The following is a 24,859-nucleotide window of genomic DNA, read 5'->3' as shown; positions in this document are numbered from 1 at the left end:
TTCCCGATGTACTGTATATGTATATATATATATATATAGTAAAAAGAGAAAGTGTTAGAGGACAGCGCCAACCCCTGGTTTGGTGGATAATTACAGTTTTAATATAGTCCCATACGCACATGTGTGACAGTATATATATTACCATACATGAAGCTTTAGGATGGGGATTGCCCTGGATATCTAGAGCATACACCTCTTGAGTTACCAAGAAAGCGCAACTGTCCATAACACAAATGGTTTTTCTGGAAAGATCAGAAATAACATGCCACTTGAGCTCCATTATTGGCACTCCTCGGTGTCCATACTACACATTTACTCTTATTAGATTTTGAGGATATAGGGGTGGTGGGTCCACTTGGTGTCTGACTCCCATGCCTCTTGAGTTTCCAAAGTGCTGCCCCTCCTTGCACAAAACACGGACGAGGCAAAGATTTATATAAATAGTGCTGGAGTTCTGTCTGTGCTTGAACATAATGTGGCAGAATTTGTTCGCTCTCTTTGTTTTTTCTGTCGGTTTCATCCGCATGCTCGATTTTTGCAATTGTTAGAGTTCAGGTCTCACTACTTTAGGACCAGGGTTCGATTGCTGGTCTGGAAATAAACCAATCGGTTTATTTTAACATTCATCCACACTTTTCACTCTGTCTTATGTACACACGCAGGTGTGTTTGTTCGTTTTTGTTTTTTTTTTCATTTCCTTAACCAGCTTCTCTTTTAAAAATTATGGTGAAGCCGATCCCAGCAGCATGCATTATAAGGCAGGAATGATGCACAAGTCCATTTCAGGGCATACACTTCCATACAAACTCACACTCAATAACATTGGGCTCATTTAGAGTGGGCAGTCCTGACTAATCTTCATGTCTTTGGGGGACAGCAGTAATGCCAGGATGAAATGAACACAGACAAGTTTCTATAGACAATGACCAGCCAGTCCCGGCCTAGCCATCCTCCCAACCATACTCCTCTTAGTGGAATTGGATGGGGCTGTTAGGCATTGGGCACATGGCAAAAAATAACCATGGTTGAAGTGCTGGTCCTTCACTCATTGCCCCATCGGCCCCCCACCCATGTGGGGTCAGGTCAGAGTTGCCATGAATCCTAATTTGTACATCTTTGTTGGACGTGGAGACATGAAGACAGTAAGTCACATTCACACAGCAGAGGTCCTACTGACATTGCCAGTAGTGGGATTTGAACCCACAACCTCAGGGTTTGAAGTCCAAAGCCATAACTACTAAGCCACACATCAGGTGCATGACATCAACAACAACTGGAGAGGTTGAAAGCCAATTGGAAGGTGAACACGAACACACACACACACACATCAGGGGCCAATTTAGCATCACCTCTCTTTAACAAGGCAGGAGCAATCCCCATCCAGGGCACCAGTCCGTTACAGGGTGAAGACACAGACCGAAAAATACACACACTAGGGACAATTTAGCAATGCCTTTTCCCAGCAAGTACTGTGCACAAAGCAGACACAGCATCTGGAAATGGTACCAGTCCATCACAGGATGAGCACGCACATATATCAGGGGACAATTTAATATTTAGCACTGGGCACAAGACCGGAAACTAGGTGCCAGTCCATCACAGGGTGAACACCCAGATGCAAACACGCACACACATACTAGGGATGATTTGGCATTATCTATCCCATCAAGCATCAGGTGCAAAGCAGGCACAAAACCTGAGGAGGACTCAAATCAATCGCACGGTGAAAACACACACATAAACCCACAAAGTAGGTGGGCATCGCAAATCCCAGCAAGCATCAGGCACGAAGCAGACCCAGCATCTAGAGAGATCCATTACATAGTGAATGCACAGAGACACACACACACACACACACAGGACAATTTAGCTTCACGTAGTCCTGGCACGCATCGGGCACATGACAATAACAACAGCTGGAGAGGTCACAAGTCAACCGCAGGGTGATACACACACAAATCATACAATAAGGACAATTTAGCATCACCCATCCCATCAAGCATCAGGCGCACAATTACAACAACACCTGGAGAGGGCAGAGTCCGTCACGGAAGGAACACACACACACATGCCAGGGGCCAATTTAGCTTCATAAGACACTAGAAAGCATCGGGCACAAGGCAGGAACAATCCCTGAAGCAATCCGTAGGTGTCAGTCCATCACAGGAAGAACACACACACACACACAAAGACGTCTGGGCTAATTTATCAGCAGCAGTCCACCGGGCCTGCATGTCTTTAGGCTGAGAGAGAAAACCGGAGCACCTTAAGGAAACCCACATAGACATGAGGAGAGCAAGCAGACTTGACTCAGTGATACATAATTCAGGATGACTTACTAACACACACACACACACACACACACACACGAGTGTAATCAGCAGTAGTGATGACAGACACTTTCATTTTTTTTCTTCTTAATTTCTTTATTTCTTTATTTATTTAGTTTGATACTGCTTTATAAAAACAACCAAAATGCAATCATCCAGTCAATATGGCGGGTATGAAGTCTGGGCTGCACATTGACGATGCTTCTTTTTACAGCCGGAGTAACATGGAAGCTGACGGACCAGTTTTTGTTTTTGAAGGAAAACCTTAAAAGTTGATAGATTTTTCCATCTTTTTTTGGTTATGCAGACAGTGTAAAAGTACACTTGTATATCTGTGTGTGCAAGACACATAAACACGTTTAGGGAGGGAAACAGGCAGATATGTCATGTCGCAGTAGCTCTCACGATTTGGCAGGTAATCACTGAGCCTTGCTTCCTTTATTTTTATCCTTTATGTAGAAATGTGTAGGATTATAAGCAGGGAGCCATAAAGGAAGCAAGAAGCCTCCCTGTGCACTTGTGTTGCTTTCAAGGCAGCAGGAGTTTTATCGTTCATTTGGATTTTTTTTTTTTTTACATGTACATTTACATGAATTCACTTAGCAGGCGCTTTTTTTTATTTGTTTATTTAGTTTTCTTCTTTTTTTAAATTTTTTGAAACGTACTTTATTGAGTTAAATTAAAATTGGTCAAAATGTATTGGGCTCAAAATTAGGAGCTTGGGTGGCTTATAACAAATAAAAAAAAAAAATCAATGAATAAAGAATATCCTGATCGTGTGGCTGATGCTTTTATCCAATGTGGCTTTCAACATTTCTTTTGGCTTTTTAGTTGAATCACAGGCAGAGGACGTGACCTCCTTGTGGTCACACAGTGTCAATAGCAAGATCTGAACCCACAGCCTCAGGGTTTGAAGTCTGTAGCCTTAACCACTGCACCACACTGCCTGCCATAGTCATCATTAATATGATTATTACTAATATCGCTGGTAACACTTTAGGCATGTCAACAATTAATTGATTACTTCTATACTGCTATATAACAACTAGCACTGCTGCCCATCTAAGACAGGTTGAAATCTAAGGAATCAAAACCGAACTCAGGGTTAAGGTTAGGAGGGCACCGTGCAGTGCATACTGTATGTCTCTCTAATGTGCCATTTGTTGTAGCATTTGTAAAAGCAGAGTTAATGTTTATAAGGTGCCATTTTTGGATTGATAAATGCTATGCCTATGAGTATGTCTCTGTTATGTGCCATTTGGTATGGGACTCATAAAAGCAGGGTGAATGTTTGTGAAGTGCCATCTGTTGGAATGACAGAGACATAGCAAGTGGATGGTTACACAGACACTTAACTTTTTAAAAGTTTTTACAGCACCATCTGTTGAAATGACAAATGCATTGCATATTTCTCATTTATATGCCATTTGGTATGGGATTCGTCAAAGCAGTGCTGATGATTGTTGGAGTGGCAGAGACATAGTAAGTGGATGGATACACAGGCACTTATCATTTTAAAAGTAGAGCTCCAAGTTTGTTTGGCGCCATCTGTTGAAATGACAAACGCATTGCATAATTTTCTGTTTTGTGCCATTTGGTATGGGATTTGTTAAAGTAGAGTTAATGTTTGTGGTGTGTCATCTATTGGGATGGAAAATGCAATGCATTTTGTTATTAAAATGTTTGTGATGTTCCATCTTTTGGAAAGACAGAGACACACAGACCGACACACAGACACTAACCTTTTTATTAAGGTGGATGAAATGCATTTCTGCAATACTTAAACTAAAGTTTTACCGCATTATTGATAACACTTTAGTTTTGGTGCTGCAAAATTAATTTATTACTCATATACTGTTACATAACAGTAAGTCTTTACAGGATTGATAAAGTGGTTATTTGTCTCTGTAGAGTATCTATATTTTAGTTTTCTTTTGATTTTTGAATGTCTTTTATGACATTTGATTGGTTAGGCGATTGTCTTCTATGTATGTGTGAGTGAGTGTGTGTGTTTAATATATAAATATTTGTCTTAGTGGTACATTAGGAGCTTATGATTTGTTGGTAAAATAACTTGTAATGGAACAGGCAGTATCAAGAGAAATACGCCTCACTTAAGCCACAAAGTCACTTTAGTCAGCCACATTGGAGAGATGGATAACCACTTTACTGATGTTTTGCAATTGTTACTAAGATCAAGAAGGTCCTCATTTTTATAACAGTATATGAGTAATAAATGCATTTTTGCACTACCTTGTGACCAATCTAAATGAAAACGTTTCTAAACTAGTGCGGTGATGATTATGGCAGGCAGTCATAAATACTGTTACTGTATTCATATAACTAAAATGACTCTTAAGAATCAGGGATAAAGTGCCCACCAATTTTGGAACAAGCTGCCAGGCCTGGCTAAGCCCCTCATTTTGAGCCTCCCCTCTGCTATTGTTTCTTTTTTTTTTTTTTTTTCTTCTCTAGTAATGAATTGTAACAATAAAAACATATGTGGTGGTAAATGTCATGAGAACAGTTGGCCCTCCACGGTGAACCCAAGAACTGGAGGCTATGGTGGCCGTCGCCCACTTTAATAGTGGAGATTGGGGGCGGGATCAGGGTGGTGGGGTGGGTGGAGCTCTGGGTGTCAATATCAGTTGTTTTATTCCTTTCTTTGTTTGTTTTTATTTCATTTGGTTTTCTTTACTTGCGTGTTTTGGTAAACAAAAAAAAAAACATAACTTTTTCAAGAGGGAAGACAGAGTGAAAGACTGAGAGGCGGGTTCACTGACAGCCAGACAGAAAGAGAAATTGTAGCAGCTAAAAGCCTTGCGGTGGCCTTTTTTTACTCTCTCTGTGTTTCCCCCTATTTTTTCTCTTCTCCTCATGTCATTGTGTTCTGCATCAATCCCTTTACATCCCTCAGAGCTTCGAGAAGGTTGGTGTGTTTTTCTTTTTTACTTTTTTACCCACTTTTTTTTTTACATTTGTTGAAATTAAAAAATAAATAATTTTAAAGAAATCTTAAAAAAAAAATCAAAACAATACAAAAATCTGATTAATGAGCAAAATAATTGAAAGAGAATTGATTCCAAAGAAACCCTCTTCGCCTGGGTTAAAAAAAAAAAAAAGTTTGCATTGTGAGGCCTTTTCTCTTTTGCATCCTTTGGTATTGCTACTGCTAGGGGGCGCTTCTCTCTTGCACTCTTTGTCATGACTACCTAGCACTTGACATAAATGGGCCTGATGCATGATGGGAGAATGTATCTGGATAGCATTTGCATGCTTTGTGATTTCCTTTGGCTTTTCTTTTACCCTTTTTGTTTATATAGATATTTATCTATATTTTGGTTTTGTTTTGATTTTTGAATATTTTTTGTGACGTTTGATTGGTCGGGGGATTGTCTTCTATATGTATCTATATATATATATATATTATTTTTGTCTTAGTTCTGGTTTGATTTGTGCTTTTTTTGTTTTCCTTTTTATTTCTTTATTTTTTTAAATTAGTTTGATTCCTTTCATTTCTCCTTTGGGTGTTTTTTTTTATCTATCCCTCGCCTCAAAAATGATGCCCCCCATCCTCCCTACACCAACCCCCCCACCCCCACCGTTCTGCTTTTGTTTGTTATCAGTCATGCTGCTCTGCTGTTTTGTGATGTACAGTAGTCTACAGAATCGGTGATACCTCAGTGAAAAACATCATAGCCAGTGTTCCTGTTAGCCATGATGATTAACTGGGAAAACCTTCAAGCCTGCCGCTCCGCCTCCACCACCTCCTCCTCCTCCTCCTCCTCCTCTTCCTCCTCCTCCTCTTCCTTCTCCTCCTTTTGCTTTCCTTTCAGTCCAACCACTTCAGGATGATTTCTGGGCTGTTTTGCTGTTTTCATTTTTTGGTTTTGCTCGTCTCCTACATTGAAATGTGGGCTGATTAGATTAAAAATGGGACAACCCATCTTTTTATTTCCTCTAATGCCCTTCCTCTCAATAAGCATCTTAGTTTCTTCTGCTTTTCACCAACGATTTCCACTGAGACGCACTGAGCAGTCACTGTCCTGCACAAGCAGTGTGCCCCTAGTGGCTGGCTAAGGCATTACAGTGTTTTTGTTTGAATCGTGGGCTGGTTATCCTAAATGTGGAACCACCCGTCTCCTTTTGAATCTCCAATGTCCATCCTCCAAGCCACCATTATAGTATCTTTCACTGTCTGCTAACCGTTTCCACTGAGACACACTGTAAGCAGCAGCAGTCACTGCCCTGCACAAGCGGTGTGCCCCCTAGTGGTTGACTAAGGCATTACACTGTTTTTGTTTGTCTCTTACATTGAATCTTAGCTTAGCGTTAAAAGTGGGACAATCTGTTTCCGTGTTTGTCTTTAGCACTCATCTCCTCTGCAGCCATCTTAGTTTCTTCTGCTTTTCACCAACGATTTCCACTGAGACGCACTGAGCAGTCACTGCCCTGCACAAGCAGTGTGCCCCCTAGTGGTTGGCTAAAGCATTACACTGTTTTGCTTGGCTCTTACATTGAATCTTAGCCTAGCGTTAAAAGTGGGACAATCTGTTTCCGTGTTTGTCTTTAGCGCTCATCTCCTCTGCAGCCATCTTAGTTTCTTCTGCTTTTCACCAACGATTTCCACTGAGACGCACTGAGCAATCATTACCCTGCACAAGCAGTGTGCCCCCTAGTGGTTGGCTAAAGCATTACACTTTTTTACTTGGCTCTTACATTGAATCTTAGCCTAGCGTTAAAAGTGGGACAGTCTGTTTCCGTGTTTGTCTTTAGCGCTCATCTCCTCTGCAGCCATTTTAGTTTCGTCTGATTTTCACCAGTCATTTCTACTGAGACGCACTGAGCAATCACTACCCTGCACAAGCAGTGTGCCCCTAGTGGTTGACTAAGATACTACAGTTTTTGTTTGTCTCTTACATTGAATCTTAGCCTAGCGTTAAAAGTGGGACAATCTGTTTCCGTGTTTGTCTTTAGGGCTCATCTCCTCTGCAGCCATCTTAGTATCCTTTGCTCTTTGCCATCAGTGTCCATTGAGCCACTCTGTAAGCAGCACTGCAGAAGTAGTGTGTCCCCTAGTGGTTAGCAAAGGCATTACACTGTTTTGCTTATCTTCTACGTTGAATCATGGGCTGGTTAGAAGAAATCTGGGCCAGACTGTCCTCCCAAGCACCATTGTAGCATATCTCGCTGTTTAAAGACTGCACTGTACGCAGCAGTAACCGCTGCCCTGCATGAGTAGCGTGCCCCCTAGTGCCTGGCTAAAGAATGACACCATTTTGCTTATCTCTTACATCAAATATTAGTCTTATTAGATTCAAAGTGGGACAACCCGTTTCTGTGTTTGCCCCAGCAACCATCTTAACATCTTTTGCTGTCCACCAGCAGTTTCTGTAAACCACAGCACATGCAGCAGTAATCTCTGTATTAATCTGCTCTGTTCAAGTAGTGTGCCCTTTAGTGACCAGCAAAGGTATTCCACTCTTTAGCTCGCCTTCTACATTGAATTTGAGTCCTGGTTACATGAAAGTAGGACAACCCGTCACCCTTTTTGCCTTTAATGTATATTCCCTCATTAACTAATCATAGGGTATGGTTCACAGTCCTGTTGTTGGTTTTTAACGCTCTTAATGGCTTGACATCTTCTTATATTGCTGATCTACTGCATTCACAAATCTTGTCACGTTCACGCAGGTCTTCAGGTGAGCTTTTGCTCTTTGTGCCTCGAGCCAGGTCGGAGTGAGCTTTTACTGTCATGGCCCCTAGACTGTGAAATAGCATAACTTGAGATATATGATCTGTAAAATCAGTCGCAGTTTTCATGTCAAGGTTAAGTTTAAGTCTTTTTTTTTTTTTTTTTGGAATAGCTTTTGAATGATAAATTAGCTTAAAGTTGTTGACTTGGCATGCATTGAGGAGCTTTGCCTGTGTTGAAATTTTAGGCTCTGGTCTTGTGCTGAGTTTATGTTTTATATTTTGTATATGTTATCTTAGTGCTGAACAGCAATCTGGGTGACCGTTGTGTTTTATAGATTAAATTGTACTTACTTTTTTTACTTAACCATTTAGTATCTTTTACTGTCCACCAGCAGTTTCCATTGCGTCACACTGTAAGCAGCAGTAATCACTGCCCTGCACGAACAGTGTGCCCCCTAGTGGTTAGCTAAGACATTACACTCTTGCAATTGTTTCCTACATTAAATCTTGGGCCAGTTAGATTAAAAGTGGGACAACCTTACACAATGGGTGGTCATAAAATCGAGATTCCACCTTATGAGAAGGACTTAGGAGTCGTAGTGGACTCTAAGCTATCAACTGCCAGACAGAAGCCATTAACAGAATGTCAGGTTATATAGCGCCTTGACGTGTGCAGTACAAGTCACAGGAGGTTCTGCTCAACCTTTATAACACACTGGTGAGGCCTCATCTGGAGTCCTGGGTGCAGTTTAGGTCTCCAGGCTACAAAAAGGACATAACAGCACAAGAAAAGGTCCAGAGAAGAGCGACTTGGCTGATTCAGGGCTACAGAGGTTGAATTATGAGGAGAGATTGAAGGAGTTGAGACTTTACAGGAGATCAGGAGGAGACCTGACTGAAGTATTTAAAATTATGAAGTGAATTAGTCCAGTGGATCGAGACGGTGACTTTAAAATGAGTTCATCAAGAACACGGGGACACAGTTGAAAACTTGCTAAGGCTAAATTTCACACAAAGATTAGGAAGTTTTTCTTTACACAAAGAACGATAGACACTTGGAATAAGCGACCAAGTAGTGTGGTGGACAGTAAGACTTGAGGGGCTTTCAAAACTCGACTTAAGAAATAAGTGGATAGGACTGGCGAGCTTTGTTGGGCTGAATGGCCTGTTCTTATCTACAGTACATTGTTCTAATGTTTTAACCTGTCTCCTTGTTTGTCTTTACTGCTCATCCCCTCAACAACCATCTGAGTATGTTTTGCTCTCCACCAGCAATTTCCATAAACCACACTGTAAGCAGCAGTGATTACTGCCTTTAACAGGCAGCGTGCCCCTAGTGGTTGGCTAAGGTATCACACCATTTTGCTTGCCTCCTGGCTGGTTAAATTAAATGTGGGACAGCCCATCTTGTTTTTGTTTTTTTTTAATCTCTGATGTCCATCCTCCCAACGACCTTCTTAGTATCTTTTACTCTCCATCAACAGTTTCCATTGAGCCACACCATAAGCAGTCCTGCACTAGCAGTGTGGCTAAGGTATCACACCATTTTGCTTGCCTCCTACATTAAACCTTAGCCTTATTAGATTAAAAGTGGAACAGTCTGTTTCTGTGTTTGCTTTTACTGCTCATCCCCTCACCAGCCATCTTAGTATCTTTTTCTCTTCATCAACAGTTTCCATTGAGCCACACTGTAAGTAGTCCTGTGCAAACTGTGGTTGGCAAAAGCATTGTACCGTTTTGCTTGTCCCCTGTAGTGAATCATGGGCTGGTAAAGTTAAGTGTGGGACATCCCACCTGCTTTTTTTTTACCTCTAATGTTCATCCTCCCAACAGCCATCAGTTTCCATTGAGCCACCCTGTAGGCAGCCATCACTGCCCTGCACAAGCTTGCCTGAGGTTATACACTCTTTCACTTAGTCTCCCACATTAAATCTTCTCCTTATTAGATTAAAAGTGGGACGACTTGATTTGTTGTTTGTCCTTCGCACTCACCCCCTCTACCGCCATCTTAGTATCTTTTGCTCTGTACCAGCAGTTTCCATTGAGCCGCACTGTGAGCCAGCCCTGCAGGAGCAGCGTACCCCACCAGTGGTTGGCAAAAGCATTGCATTGTTTTGCTCATCTCCTTCATTGAATCGTAGGCTGATTAGATTAAATGTGGGACAACCTGTCTGTTTTTTGATCTGAAATGTCCATTCTCTCAGTAGCCATCTTAGTATCTTCTGCTGTCCACGAGCCGTTTCCATTAAGCCGCACTGTAAGCAGCTGCAGTCAAATAAATGAGGTCTGTAACATTACAGGGTGACTCCAGCTAGGACTCGTGCTGTAGAACTTTTTAAACAGCCAGAAAGTGTCTTTAAATGCTAATGCTGCACATTAAGGGGAAGTGCATTTAGGACTGAAGACAGGAGGCACTCGTTTAATGCAAAAAGTTGTTGAAATCAGGAACAAAACTGCTGATTTATAGAGCTGAAGCAGACATACCTTGAAGGCCGTGTTACATCACGCATCTTCTAATCGTTAGGTATGTCAGACTGGCCAGCTGCATTTTCCGATGTTGTTGCCTGATGATGCCACTTTAAATAACTGGAAATTGTTGTCCATGTCTAATTTAGTGACACTATGCCAACTTTCCGACACAGTTTGAGCTCACCCACTTTTTTCTGACAACCAGTGCCATGCTGCCTAACGGAGCTGGTGCTGTATGAAGTTTTAACAGGTATGAAGAGTTCTTCCACAATCTCTGCCCTTTTTTTTTTCTTTCCACCATTCTGTCATAGTATATAAAATAAAAGCCATCAGACATGGCAAGTCCAACCAGTCCAAAACACGTTCCTTGTTCCTTGTCATTCCATTATCATGCATTGTACGTCTGGATGATCATTCACTGCTTTTCAGCTGACATGTATGCAGCGCCATCTGATGTTTGGTTTTGTTGGAGTGATTCACAGGGTATAACCCATTATGCAACTGGCCATCATACCACTGGCTGCCTTCGACTCGCTAAGATCATGTAAATGATTGCTATGTTTAAAAGGCGCTGGAAAAGTCATCTCATGTGACATGATTTGTAGGTAAACAAAAGAACTAATGTTGTGAATGGTCTGCTCTCGTTTGTCAAAATTTCTTATGTTGTGATTTCAGATTCCATGGCTTACTGGCCCTCTCTACCTTAAAGGGTGGGTGGGGCACTTTTCCCCCATGTCCCTGCAGATGGCGCTGATGTGCAAAAATCACATTAGTCTCAATCATTTAACACTAGTCGTCATAGCGCACCCTGCTGTCCAGTGGAAAGGCGGCTGTCATATTGGAGGGGTGCACGACGCTTACAACTGTGCGTGAAAAAGAGGAGTGAGAAAATAGAGAAATACACTTGTATGGTTACATAACTCCTTATTGAGACAGATAGATAGATAGATAGATAGATAGATAGATAGATAGACAGATAGATAGATATGAATGGCACTGTATAATAGATAGATAGATAGATAGATGAAAGGCACTATATAATAGATAGATAGATAGATAGATATGAAAGGCACTATATGATAGATAGATAGATAGATAGATAGATAGATAGATAGATACTATATGATAGATAGATAGATGTGAAAGGCACTATATGATAGACAGATAGATAGATAGATAGATAGATAGATGGATGTGAAAGGCACTATATGATAGACAGATAGATAGATAGATAGATGTGAAAGGCACTATATGATAGATAGATGTGATTTTAAAGAAAGTACAAGTAAATACAAAAATGACATTCAGTGTCATAGAAAAACCCATAATGGGAATTAACCATTAATTTAAAAAAAGGCTTACACCAGCCTACAAAACTTATGGAATCATAATGGTGTCACCTTATACATATATTATATTACAAATATTATATATATATAATATTTATAGTAAAATAATTTGATTAAAAATCCAAGAGATTGACCAGGGTGTATTTTGTTTTAGGCTGCTCATTTTCTGATTATTACTAGTAGAAAATGCAAACCAGCATGTAACAACATTTAGGAACGCCATGCAGTATACATATCAAAATACAGTAAATTAATACATGTCATGTCATGATATTTAAAATATATGTGAAAATTTAATTGTAATTGAAATAAATTTTATGAAAACCCTCAGCCTATTTGAATTAAAAAGGATGCAGCAACAAAGAAAGTCGTCAAGCAGTATGTATGTAAACACTTACTGATAAATACATATCTGTAATATATTATGATTACAAATGAAATTTAATTATAGATAAAGTAAAATTAAGTAAAGTAAAGTAAAAATCCTTGAGATTGACCTGAAAGTGTTTTGTTTTTGTCTTCATGGTTATTATTAGAACTTAAAGCACAAAGCAATGTGTAACAACATACAGGAATGCTGTGCTACATTTACATAAAAACATACTAATACATATTTCTTGTAATATATGCGATATTTCTGAATCATAATTTAAGTAAAATTTGCAAAAAAATCAACTTTTTTAGATTAAAAGAGAGCAACGTAAAAAGTAGCATGCAATATGTATGTTTAAATGTGCCAGTAATTGCAAATCATATATTACATATGTGAAAATGTAATTATATATTTATAGAAGAATAATTCAAATTAAAAATCCAAGAAACTTACCAGATTGTATTTCTTTTTGACCCCTCATTTCCTGACGTTTATTTCCTATACAGGAGTTGAGGTAAAACACAAAGCTTTATCTGCAACAGCATTCAAAACACCCTTCAATATGAACATTAAAATATACTAATGCATTCATATATTGTAGTGTATAGTATGAGATATATGTGAAATTTTAATTATGAATAAAGTGAAATTTATTAAAAGTCCTTATTCTTTATTGATTAAAAACCGCTGGTAACAATGTACGCATTAATGGCACAGTTTAGGTGTAAATACACATTACGCAAGTGGGAATTGGAGCTCCTTCAAGAAGGAGCTCCACACGAGAAAAATTTAGCTTGTAAATTACCTTGAACGCCCTTTGTCGTTAGTCGAGGTGACGCTCGGGAGTACACAACACTTGCCAGCTCTCTGCAATTTGGCAAACCAATTCGTTTAAATTACACACGGGGAGCTGAAAATGTGCGCCATTGAAATTCGCCATAAATCTGCATAGCTAAACTCTTTCAGGGGAATTGAAAGTGCCCAAATAGATTAGCACTTGTACACAAATCACTTAGTAATAAACACGATTCGTAGTGAAGCGAGAGAAAATAAATAAATGAAAATAAAAATTTTGTCTCGAGTGACTCACTGTAGCCACAGCCAGGGAGAAAGTTGATGTGCCACTTAAGAGTGAAGGACTGAGCGACAAATAAAGAGGCCGAACCTCGGGAAGGTTGTGGGTTTCCACCCATTGGCCAGCCAGCTCATCAGCTCAAGAATGCACCATGTGACTAGGGGCAGAGTTTTCCTACATAATATTGGCAGTCGGTGTCATGGAGGTAGCTTGACTTAGTCGGATTTTAATATTGGCAATTTGTTTATCATAATCGGTGTGATTTACTGTTAGTCCATTATAGCTGTAAATGAACGCAAGCGCTTTGAGCTACAGGTCTCCATTTCCATGAAAATTCCATGATAGCCGACTTGAGAATTTGTGCTATGGGACAAAATGTAAGAGCAGACACGGGAGAAGGCAGTCAGAGCCTAGATGAACGTATTCATGAAGAATAAATAAATGAACAGCACCTTTGTTTTCCTGTCATAATTTATCCTCAGTGGTCTAAAATCAGTGCTGGTTTAGTGTTAAAGCGCATGTAGTCAGACAAGAAGAAAAAGATCATGAGCGCAAACATGTGATGTGATGGGGTGCCATCTTGATTATTATTATTTTTTTTTAAATGAATTATTGCACGCATTGTGCTGCATCTTTAAAGGCGGACACAAGCGATGGAGTGCTGGTTGGAGGATTGAGGTTTTTTGTTACCCTTGTGGATTCTGCTAGCTGAGCTGTTCTGTGCTTACAAGAGGCAGAAAAGGCCGTGGCTTGGCGTTGGGCTTTGGTGAGAAGTGTGGACCGATCCCAGCGGTGTTTCTGCTAAATGTAGACAGGTGCTCCTCAGATACATTTGCTAATCAAAGTGTTTGTCAGTTCTAAGAGTTGCATTTCTATTGTCTTTGATAGTTAGGATTTACACTGTGATGCTTGAAAGCATTTCATCAATTTGGTGTTTTTATTGTTCATTTCACGTGTAAATGGAATTGCAAACTGTGGTGGGTGGGTGATTGGCCATTCTTAGTTTAGATCATACTGACAATGCACGAGACTCCCTCCTGTGAAAGACTTAACACGGTTGGCGCCCAACTTCTTAAGAGGGATGACTGGCTTTCAGTCATGTGAGACTGAGTGATAACAGGTCTGTGATGCCCGTAGATGTCTGGGACTGCAAACGCACCACACTGAATGGATCAACGCGTGTCTACTCGCACCCTGTGAGGCACGGGTAAGCTGCTGAATGCCATTTTATAATGGCTTATAATCGTTTCCCACAAACGAGGTATTCTCAGCAATTGCCCATCGCTACAACTGATTGGACGGTTTAGGTAGGTCTTCAAATCGGCCCTGCAGTGGTCACTCATTACCTCAGGTGGAGTGCCGAGAAGACGGTCAAACTTAACTATCTAGAAGACGTAAAAGTCGTAACAGGGTCGTTTATGTACCGTACATTTGTCAAAAACTGTAGAGTGCCGTTTACTTAAAAATGCGAGCCGACACACAATGGGGGCCAACATTCAAACAGCTTTTGTCGTTCGTCAGGAGAGGAGACTCTGGGAAACATTCAACCAGACTTTGTTTTCTTTCATTTTCTTTTTTTTCCCTGTTTTCCCCACTCATGTTTTCCTTTGGCGGTTGTTATGATTTTTTTTTTTTCCAGAAGCAATTTTATTAAAAAAAAATCACTGCAGGAATGCAGGAACACTGAGCTGTATGTCTTTAATCAATGTTTTGCCTGAAATAACTATTTGGCCTGCTTGTTTTTGTTTTTTTTTTTTTTTTTTTTTTTTTTTTGGGATTTGGCTTTCTTTTGTTTGGCATCTTCTTGTTTGCATTGCAGTTTTGTACTGACGTCTGTGTGCGTGCGTGTGTGTGTTTGTGTGTGGGTCTCAGAAGTAAAGTTAGATTACACCTTGGCCACGTCCACCTCTGAATATAAAAATTGAAAAGTAAATGAAATTACGCTGACCCACAGGAAATTCATTCAGGGTCAAAACGTTTCCTCATTCTTGTTAATCCTTGAGTATGTTTTCAGGCTGAGATCTGCGGAGCTTTTGCTGTTTCGATAAGAAAACTTTTAATCAATTCCAGTAAGCCTCAGCTCATCAGGTTTACCCTCAAAGCTCAGTGGGCAAACACGCCAACTGAATTCAAATCACTCGACTCGACTTGTTTTGTTTTGTTTTTTACTTTTGGTTTTCTTGTACAAAGCATAATACTGCAGTGTCAGGCACTTCATTTCATTTCATTTCAGCTTGGATAAATATTTCTTCCAAAAAATTGGAAACAGAAAATTTTTCTTAAGCAGTGAAATCAATTTTACGAGTCTTGCACTTCCTGCAAGTACGTGTTGGTGCTGGTGGTGCAGTTTATCAGTCAGATGGCAATTTAAAAAAATAGAAATCCAAGCAGTGAGGGCAGACAACGGACGTCATGTTGAGGGCCATTCGACAAGACAGGCTTTTTGTGTTAAATCACACGCAGAATAGAAAATTAGCCCACGGTCATTCTGATTCAGTTGAGTTAAAGATTTTAAATAGTGTGGCTGGTAATTGATTCCACCTACAGAATATAGATTGAGTCATATGTAATAAAGACATGTAGAAATTGAGGGACAGGTTGATAGAAATGACACCAGAAATAATGGATGGCAGAGATGTTTTATATTAGTTAAATGTGAGAGGAGCTTTAAAAGAGGTAGAAAAGAAAACTGCAGTAGTAGATAAGTAAGGTATGAAAGAAAATATATTGTAGATTGATAGACATGAAAGGCACTATATGATAGATAGATAGATAGATAGATAGATAGATAGATAGATAGATAGATAGATAGATAGATAGATAGATAGATAGATAGATAGAGTGAAGGGCACTATATAATAGATAGATAGATAGATAGATAGATAGATAGAAAGGATAGATGTGAAGGGCACTATATAATAGATAGATAGATAGATAGATGTGAAGGGCACTATAGATAGATAGATAGATAGATAGATAGATAGATAGATATGAAAGGCACTATATGATGATAGATAGATAGATAGATAGATAGATAGATAGATAGATAGATAGATAGATAGATAGATAGATACTATGTAATACATGGATATGAAAGGTAGTAATATAAAATATAAAGGCACTGTATAATATACTGATTGAGAGATAAAGGCATTATATAATAGCTATGAAACGTACTATATAAAAGATAGATGTGAAAGGCACTATATAGCAGATCGATATATAGATAGATAGATAAGGGTAGTATATAATATAATAGAATATAAAAGATAGAGAAATATGAAAGGCACTATATAAGAGAGAGACTAAATCAAGCATCATTTTTTATGTACCTCTTTTATTTCTATGTGCAGATAACATTTGGTGACAGTGCTGTGTTTTTATTGTGTTCTTCCATTAAATCCTACATTATGTATAAATTCCATAGAAGTAGCGTTACTGCATGTGCATGTGTGATTTTAATTTACATTTTAATTTTAGATATCATACTGACGTAGGCCTGGCACTCCCTCGTCCTTCCATAAAGAAGGGCTGTCTGGTTTTCTAAACGCAAAAGCTCCATTCCTGATGTGTTGTTTTCACGTAAAACAACGTGTTACGTTTCACCTGCTCCATTCTTGTTTCCGTCTCTCCAGAAAGGTGTAATCTAATCTTTATTGTAACACTAAAGGCTGCACATTATTTTGGCTTCCCTTCTCATTTTGGGGCAAGACAGACCTGCTCGAACTGTCTCGCCAAAATGGCCGATAATGTCCGCCTTCTGAATAACCTCCGTTTGACACAGCCGTTCACATCCAGAGCAATGCAATGTTCTGGAATTTCTTTCTTAACTGCTTTCAACTTGTCACTTTTACACATTTGAGTTTTTTTTTTTTAATTATTTTATTCTCTACAGCGGGGCTTGAAACGAGACCATGTGTATTTTTATTTTTTTGTTTAATTTATCCACTTTTTTTCCTTGAATTCATTTATGAGGGCCAGGCGTCCCTATCCATCCTGGATGAAGTTCACACCACTTTTTGGAATTTTCCTGATTGCTACAGGTGCCTCCTACACACTCGCTCAGTTGGCTTCTCACACGTTTATTCCTGGCCTGGCATATCCAGTGGGCACCTTTTATCATTGGCACGCTCTTTGGCTGTTGCCCTTCCCACACCAAACCTTAGATTTGCTTTTCAGCGTCAACCCATCCATAACTGTAGAGTGATTGGCATTCAAGTCAGACTTTCAGCTTAATGGCAGCAGTTCAAAAAAATGTTAGCCGTTGTGATTTATTCAGAAGCCTCTACAGAGAGAATAGAAAATCAACGAGCAGGATGTCGCCCCTAGTTTAGAGGTTTCAAAGCAGAAAACCAGGATTCAAAGATTGTTTCCTATCCATTTAATGCCCCCCTAACAGAATCTCTATCAATAAACATTACTGTAATTGTACTTTAATGAGAATTAATTGAATTGAAGTAAAAGATTTACAATAGTGTTTGGGCTCTGCATTAGTTCACTCCTCTGCTTGTGTAAATAACACATCTAAAGCAACTAAATACAGAAACTTTCCTCATAACAACACGAAAATGACAACAAAACTTCACATAAAAGAAAACAATAGTAGGGTCAAAATCTAGTGTTCTAGGCCAGGGGTCCTCAATCACGGTCCTGGAGGGCCGCTGTGCCTGCAGGTTTTTCCTCCAACCCAGTTGCTTAATAAGAAGCACTTATTACTCAAGTGACACTTCTGCTTCACTTTAGTTGTCTCGCTCGTTAAGATTTTGAACCCTTATTGCTTATTTTAGTCGTAAACAGCTGTATTCCTGTTTTTTAATGGCTCCTAATTAGCAATAACATGCAAATGACAAAAGAGACCAGCATTTCTCCATTTAGCTTGTTACCATTTACACCTTTGTGTATTTATCGTGCACTATTGGGTTTAATTAAATACTTGGACGGAAAATGAAGAGAAAAAAGTGAAGGACTGAGAATACCTTGTCCATTTTAGCCTTCAAATCATTTGGATGACATCCTTAGAAAGGAGAAGAAAATCTAGGATATGAGAACAACAACAACAACATTTATTTCTATAGCACATTTTCATACAAACAGTAGCTCAAAGTGCTTTACATATTAAAGAATAGAAAAATGAAAGACACAATTATAAAACAAAATAAATCAACATTAACATCGAATAAGAGTAAGGTTCAATGGCCAGGGGGGACAGAAAAAACAAAAAAACTCCAGACGGCTGGAGAAAAAATAAAATCTGTAGGGATTCCAGACCATGAGACCACCCAGTCCCCTCTGGTCATTCTACCTAACATAAATGAAACAGTCCTCTTGGGATTTAGGATTCTCACGGAAGGGCTTGATGATGATGATGGTCACGTAGACTTCTGCCTTTTAATCCGTCCATCATTGTTGGTGCATCATGAAGCTTTGAGTAGGTGGAGGTGGCGCAGACCACCACCACAAAGAAACCGGAAAAGAAACAGAAAAGAGAGTAGGGGTCAGTACGGATTTTAGAGCCACCATGAATAGTTATTATAAGGAAATTGAACATACAGAGTATCAGGATTAAGTTAAATTAAGATTAAAATGAAGTTATAAAAAGGCCATGTTAAAGTAATGTGTTTTCAGCAGTGTTTTAAACTGCTCTACTGTATCAGCCTGGCGAATTCCTATTGGCAGGCTATTCCAGATTTTAGGTGCATAGCAGCAGAGGCCCCCCCGCCTCACCACTTCTTTTAAGTTTTGTTCTTGGAATTCTAAGGAGACACTCATTTGAGGATCTGAGGTTACGATTTGGGATATAAGATGTCAGACATTCCGATATATAAGATGGGGCGAGATTATTTAAGGCTTTATAAACCATAAGCAGAATTTTAAAGTCAGTTCTGAATGACACAGGTAACCAGTGTAGTGACATTAAAACTGGAGAAATGTGTTCGGAGAATGACCTGACATAACAGAATTAAAGCACTAATAAGCTATGAAATGAAATTATTGGCAAGAATTGCTTTCTAATTAAGCAACCGGGTAAGAACAAAAACCTGCAGCCACTGCGGACCTCCAGGACTGTGATTGAGGACCCCTGATCTAGGCCATCATCACCTCACACAGCAGTGAGTCAGAGAGCATGTGGCTGTTCTGCTACATGGTGGAAAGTGGCATTGTTTTTAAACAAAAAGGGATTAGGAGAAGGGATGTAGTGAGAATAAATCTCTAAGAAATGTTTTGTTGTGTCCGTAATGTTGGACAACCAAGAAGTGGATAGCACTGCCCTTTATACCATCTGAATGGAGACATCACATGCCATAAACGTCTGATAACCCTTGGTTTAAATAAATCATAGTCAAAATCCAAAAGAAACAGATCAAAACCAGGAGCACCAAATCACTAAGAAATCTTCTAAAGTTCTGTTGTATTAGACAACCAAAAATTTCGACAGCACTGACTTTTATAGGGAAGGGATGTAGTGAGAATAAATCTCTAAGAAACACACTACAACAAGTTTTGTTGTTTCCGTAATGTTGGACAACCAAGAAGTGGAATGCACTGCTCTTCATACCATCTCAATGGTGACATCACATGCCAAGAACTTGTGGTCACCCATGCTTAACTAAATCATAGTCAAAACTTGAAGACAAGAGATCCAATATTAAAAGTAGTAAATCGCAAAGAAAGGTTTGCTAAAGTCTTGTTGTATCCGTAGTCCTGGACAACCTAGAACTGCACAGCACTGACCTTCTATCATATGGTAACATCACATGCTATGAACTTCTCAGTCTTAGGAGTCATAGTGGACTCCAAGCTATCAACTTCCAAACAGTGTTCAGAAGCCATTAAGAAGGCTAACAGAATGTTAGGTTATATAGCACGATCTGTGGAGGACAAGTCACAGGAGGTTCTGCTCAACCTTTATAACACACTGGTGAGGCCTCATCTTGAGTCCTGGGTGCAGTTTTGGTCTCCAGGCTACAAAAAGGACATAGCAGCACTAGAAAAGGTCCAGAGAAGAGCGACTAGGCTGATTCAGAGCTACAGGGGTTGAATTATGAGGAAAGATTAAAAGAGCTGAGCCTTTACAGTTTAAGCAAAAGAAGATTAAGAGGTGACATGATTGAGGTGTTTTAAATTATGAAGGGAATTAGTCCAGTGGATCGAGACTTGTATTTTAAAATGAGCTCATCAAGAACACGGGGACACAGTTGGAAACTTGTTAAGGGTAAATTTCGCACAAACATTACGAAGTTTTTCTTTACACAAAGAACGATAGACACTTGGAATAAGCGACCAAGTAGTGTGGTAGACAGTAAGACGTTAGGGATTTTCAAAACTCGACTTGATGTTTTCTTGGAGGAAACAAGTGGAGAGGACTGGCGAGCTTTGTTGGGCTGAATGGCCTGTTCTCGTCTAGATTGTTCTAATTCTAATTCTAATTCTGGTCACCCATCCTTGAAGTAAATCATTGTCAAAAACCAGGAGCACTAATTCACTGAGAATTTGACTAAACATTTGCTGTATTAGACAGCCTCAGAACTTCTGGTGTCACATGCTTTATCTAGATCATAGACAAAATTTTAAAAAAGATTTAAAAAGATCAAAAATGAAGAGCAGTAATTCGCAAAGTTTTGACAAAGTTTTGTTGCATTCGCTATCTTGGAAAACCAGGAAGTGCACATCACTTTTCTGCTTATACTGTATGGATAGTGACATCACATGCATGGAATTTGAGATCACCCATCCTTAAACTAAATCATAGTCAAAATTTAAAAGCAACAGATTGAAACCAAGAGCAGTAAGTCACAAAGAAATGCACTGCATTTTTGTTGTATCCATTATTGTGAACAACCAAGAAACAGCAGTAACTATTATACCATCTTGATGGTAACATCACACGCCATGAACTTCTGAATATCTGTGCTTAGTAAAATGATAGCAACCGCAGGTCAACCAACCGCAAAATGGCAGTGCCATTAGAAAACAAAATGGGGTCGTAGGAAGTCGTGAAATCATTTCAAATGTCGTAAAATGAAACAAACTGAATTTAATTGAAAGAAACCAATTCTCCATTATTACAAATTTTTAAAAACAGTCAAAGAATAATCGAAAACTTAGAAAAATGTATAAATCAAATCATGGCATCCACTCAGGATGAGGACGACAGGTTGTACGGCGCCCTCACGACTTTTCTGCACAGTTTCAGATTTCCAAAAGTATGGTGAGTGTGCCAGATAATCAGACAGCCAGTTAATGTGCTTCTCAACTTTAAGAATGTTTTCCTTGTTCAAATGGGGTCTATGGGGCTCCAATCTATAATGTGAAAAAAGACACAAATTTATGAAGCGTTTTACTTAACATAATTTCCTGTGGCAAATCCGTCTATGCCGCAATTATGAAAAAATAATTTCGACTTGTAAAATACCAAACTTGGACTTTAAATGTGAGTGGGTTTTCGTTTCCCCCCCCTTGCTTGTGATCTTATAACTCCAATTTATTTTTAATTCAAATCGCAACTCCGATATCCCCTTTCCAGATTTGCAGAACCAAAATTTGCCCCCACTGAATTAATTGTTAGTAGTGCAAAATATCAATGGAAAAAAAAAAAGAGTAAAGCTTCTGATTTGTATGTTATGACGGAGCCTCACTAGGAAGAAGAAGATAGGTATTGAAACCAGGAGATGAAATCAGCTCGGAAAACAAAATTGGAATTCATTACCAGGAGAACTGAGAGATCGAAAGTGACTAAGCGCAAAACAAACTCAAACTCAAAAGGATACGGCAGAAAATCTTTACCAGAAAAACAGAATAAAGAAAGGCAAAATAAATCAAAGAATGTTTCTGTGATTGTCCAAAAACAGATAGCAAAATGGTAAATTAAACCAAGTCGAAAAACAAAATGGCTTTCACTACCGGGTGAACTTAGGGATCGAAAGTAACTAAATGCGAAACAAAATCAAAGTCAGGAAGACACAACAGAAATTTTATTACTGGAAGAACAGAATAACGAACTAGAAAATGGATCAAAGGTTGTTTCTTTGTTTATCCAGACAGGGATAGCAAGATGACATCGTGCTGGTATTTAATCGATGACATCATATGTTGTGTCATGTGATGGCAGTCTCCCGGGAACCGGCTCGCATCAGCGCAACCAGCAACCACAGAGCTAGAATTAATGGTATAATCACAGCATTGTATACCTCACAGTACAGTAACTAATTGCTCGTGATTTGGTCTGTTTCACGTTCTGTTTTCAGTTTCAAAAGTTGCTGCACGTGGGCCTGTCCACAAAATTTGTAGAATTTTGTCTACACTAATTGTAATATTACGTTTTCAAAATTTCCAAAATGCAAGCTTGTTTTCCCATTGTAGTGATGATTTGTTGAAAAAGGGATGAGATAGCAGGCACTATCTCCACGTAATTGCCATTGTTTTTGGCTATGAAGGGTAAAAAAGGAGTTAAAGTCAAATCAGTTGCGCCATTCCGGTGCTGAAGGTCACTAACTGATGCCGTTTCCCAGACACAGTGGAGCTTTGAAAGATGTACCCAGAAGAGGCGGAGCTAGGGAGAGTCCTTGATGAGGTCAGTGTGCTTCTTCTTCTTTTTCTTCCATGTCATTTTCTTCTGAACTGAGATGTGAAAAGGTACAGGTGTAAACCTCTGTATCACACCCAGTTCCTTTCTCTGTGAGCTTCTGAATTCAGTCCCCCCCGTAAAAGGAACACGGTACTCACATGTGCACAACATGCATAGGCGGAGGGTGACTACATTATAGTAAATCGTTGCAGTGCAAATTTTAACGAGCGGAGGACTGGTCAGAGTTACTGTGTTATTCTTTTTATAACATTTGTAATACAACACAATCAGTGGCATGATCAACGAATCGAGAGCATCATTTGACCAGGTAGGACTTGTTGTGCCTCACAGCAGTGAAAGAACAAGGACATAAACGGGAGGCAAAGTCAGTATGGAGTGATCTAAAAAAAAAAATAGCGAGAAAGTGCAGACATAAACTAAAATCACGATCAAGAGAAATAGAAGGAGAATTTAAAATATAAAAAGGATACTAGGGAGGCAAGCCCCCCAGCGCCCAACCCCTAGTTGTGGCCAGTCTGCCACTCGCGTTGTGAAGACGGGGGCTCCTCTGAAACCCCCTCTTAAATGGTGATACAATGGGAAACAAATAGAGTTTTATTTTTTACCTCCTCTTTGCTCGATCAGCTGCTGGCATGCTGCTGCTGAGGTGTCGCATGATCTCCATCTCGTAAAGCACTTCAAACATTTAAAAGCCTGTACAGCAGCTTTCCTACTCTTTGTCTTTTATTTCCAGCCTCAGGCCTGGTTAAATCTCTTGGCACTCTTGGTTAATTCTTATTATTTTTTAGTATATAGTTTAAAAATGGAATAAGAATCTGAAAATCTAACAACTTCACATTAAAAGTGCGATCAATTCTGAAACGAATGATACCAAACATGTATATGTAGGTTTTAAAATGAGCTTGATTTAAAGCATGACAAAAAACGTCACATAAAATCGTTGCACTTTTAGGATTTTATATACAGGATGAGGGAGCAAGGACGGACGTTTTTTTACAAAATCACAAAAGTGTTAATTTTTTCTTACAAAGAAATTTATTGAAAGATTCGTGTTCATATTGAAATAGCATTCGACAATTTGTAGGGAAGGAAATGCGGGTCTAAATGCAAAGTACGCCTTACCGAACGATTACTGAGGCCAAGTTCAGAAGAATGCTTCCGAGCAGATCGACTTGGACTGCGCAGCACGGCTAGTCATACGCTTTCCACATTTTCAGGGGTACGTGCCGTTCGTGTAGCCCCCGGGTGGTCTTTTGTTCATTAGTGTACCTCGTGTATGAAGTGCTTTAACCCAATGTAGGATAGTGTTACGAGCGGGAACAGCTTTATTTCTGTGGATATTGAAATGGCAACGAAACTCACGCTGAACTGCGGTAATAGATTAGTTGTTCTTGACAAAACAGTCGTACGCAAAAACGCGATGTTCAATCGTCCACGGTTTCAACTAAAAAGAAAATAAAAAAATACTAAGACTTTGCGAACCTAACGCCATCTACCGCACATCTGTCACTCCACCTAGTGGTGAGTTCTAGCCATTTCTGCCTCACCCTGTATATATATATAGAGAGAGAGAGAGAGAGAGTAGATTAAGAAGAACCTGAACAAACGTAGTAACTCTTCTGTCTTTTAATAGCCACAAACTCGGACAAGTAAGTGACCCCATGTTTGAATCTTATCATCTTGTCATCAGAAGTCATTACGATGACAGTCTATGACGTTGCCTATTGCAACTTTAAGCAAAGCTTCTCTGAAAATGCATCTCCCTACTGGAAACAAAATGACGTTTGCAAGAGAATGTGAAAATAAGTCGTAAAAAAGTAACAACCCTCTAAATCAAAAGTGCACAATTTTATAACCAAAATATAGTAATAAATGTTGCTACCATTTAGGTAGAAAAACCTGCCAAAAGTATTAGAAACTACGCAACAGGACTTTGAACAGAGGAGTATTTTGAACTTCAGTGAAATCAAACTGTAATAA

At 39.3% G+C, this 24,859-nt stretch overlaps 1 protein-coding gene across 1 annotated transcript in view; it reads left to right on the top strand.

Moving 5' to 3' along the window:
- ptprsa (protein tyrosine phosphatase receptor type Sa) overlaps nucleotides 1-24,859 on the top strand; it is a 536,941-nt gene that overhangs the window by 285,573 nt on the left and 226,509 nt on the right. The window contains 1 exon segment of the mRNA XM_039767107.1: nucleotides 5,248-5,259. Coding sequence (XP_039623041.1) covers nucleotides 5,248-5,259 — 12 coding nt within the window.

The sequence above is a fragment of the Polypterus senegalus genome, chromosome 10 (assembly GCF_016835505.1).
Source record: "Polypterus senegalus isolate Bchr_013 chromosome 10, ASM1683550v1, whole genome shotgun sequence".
NCBI classification, from domain to species: domain Eukaryota; kingdom Metazoa; phylum Chordata; class Cladistia; order Polypteriformes; family Polypteridae; genus Polypterus; species Polypterus senegalus.
Note: the sequence above shows the minus strand (reverse complement) of the source record. Positions and strands in the feature narration are given on the sequence as shown.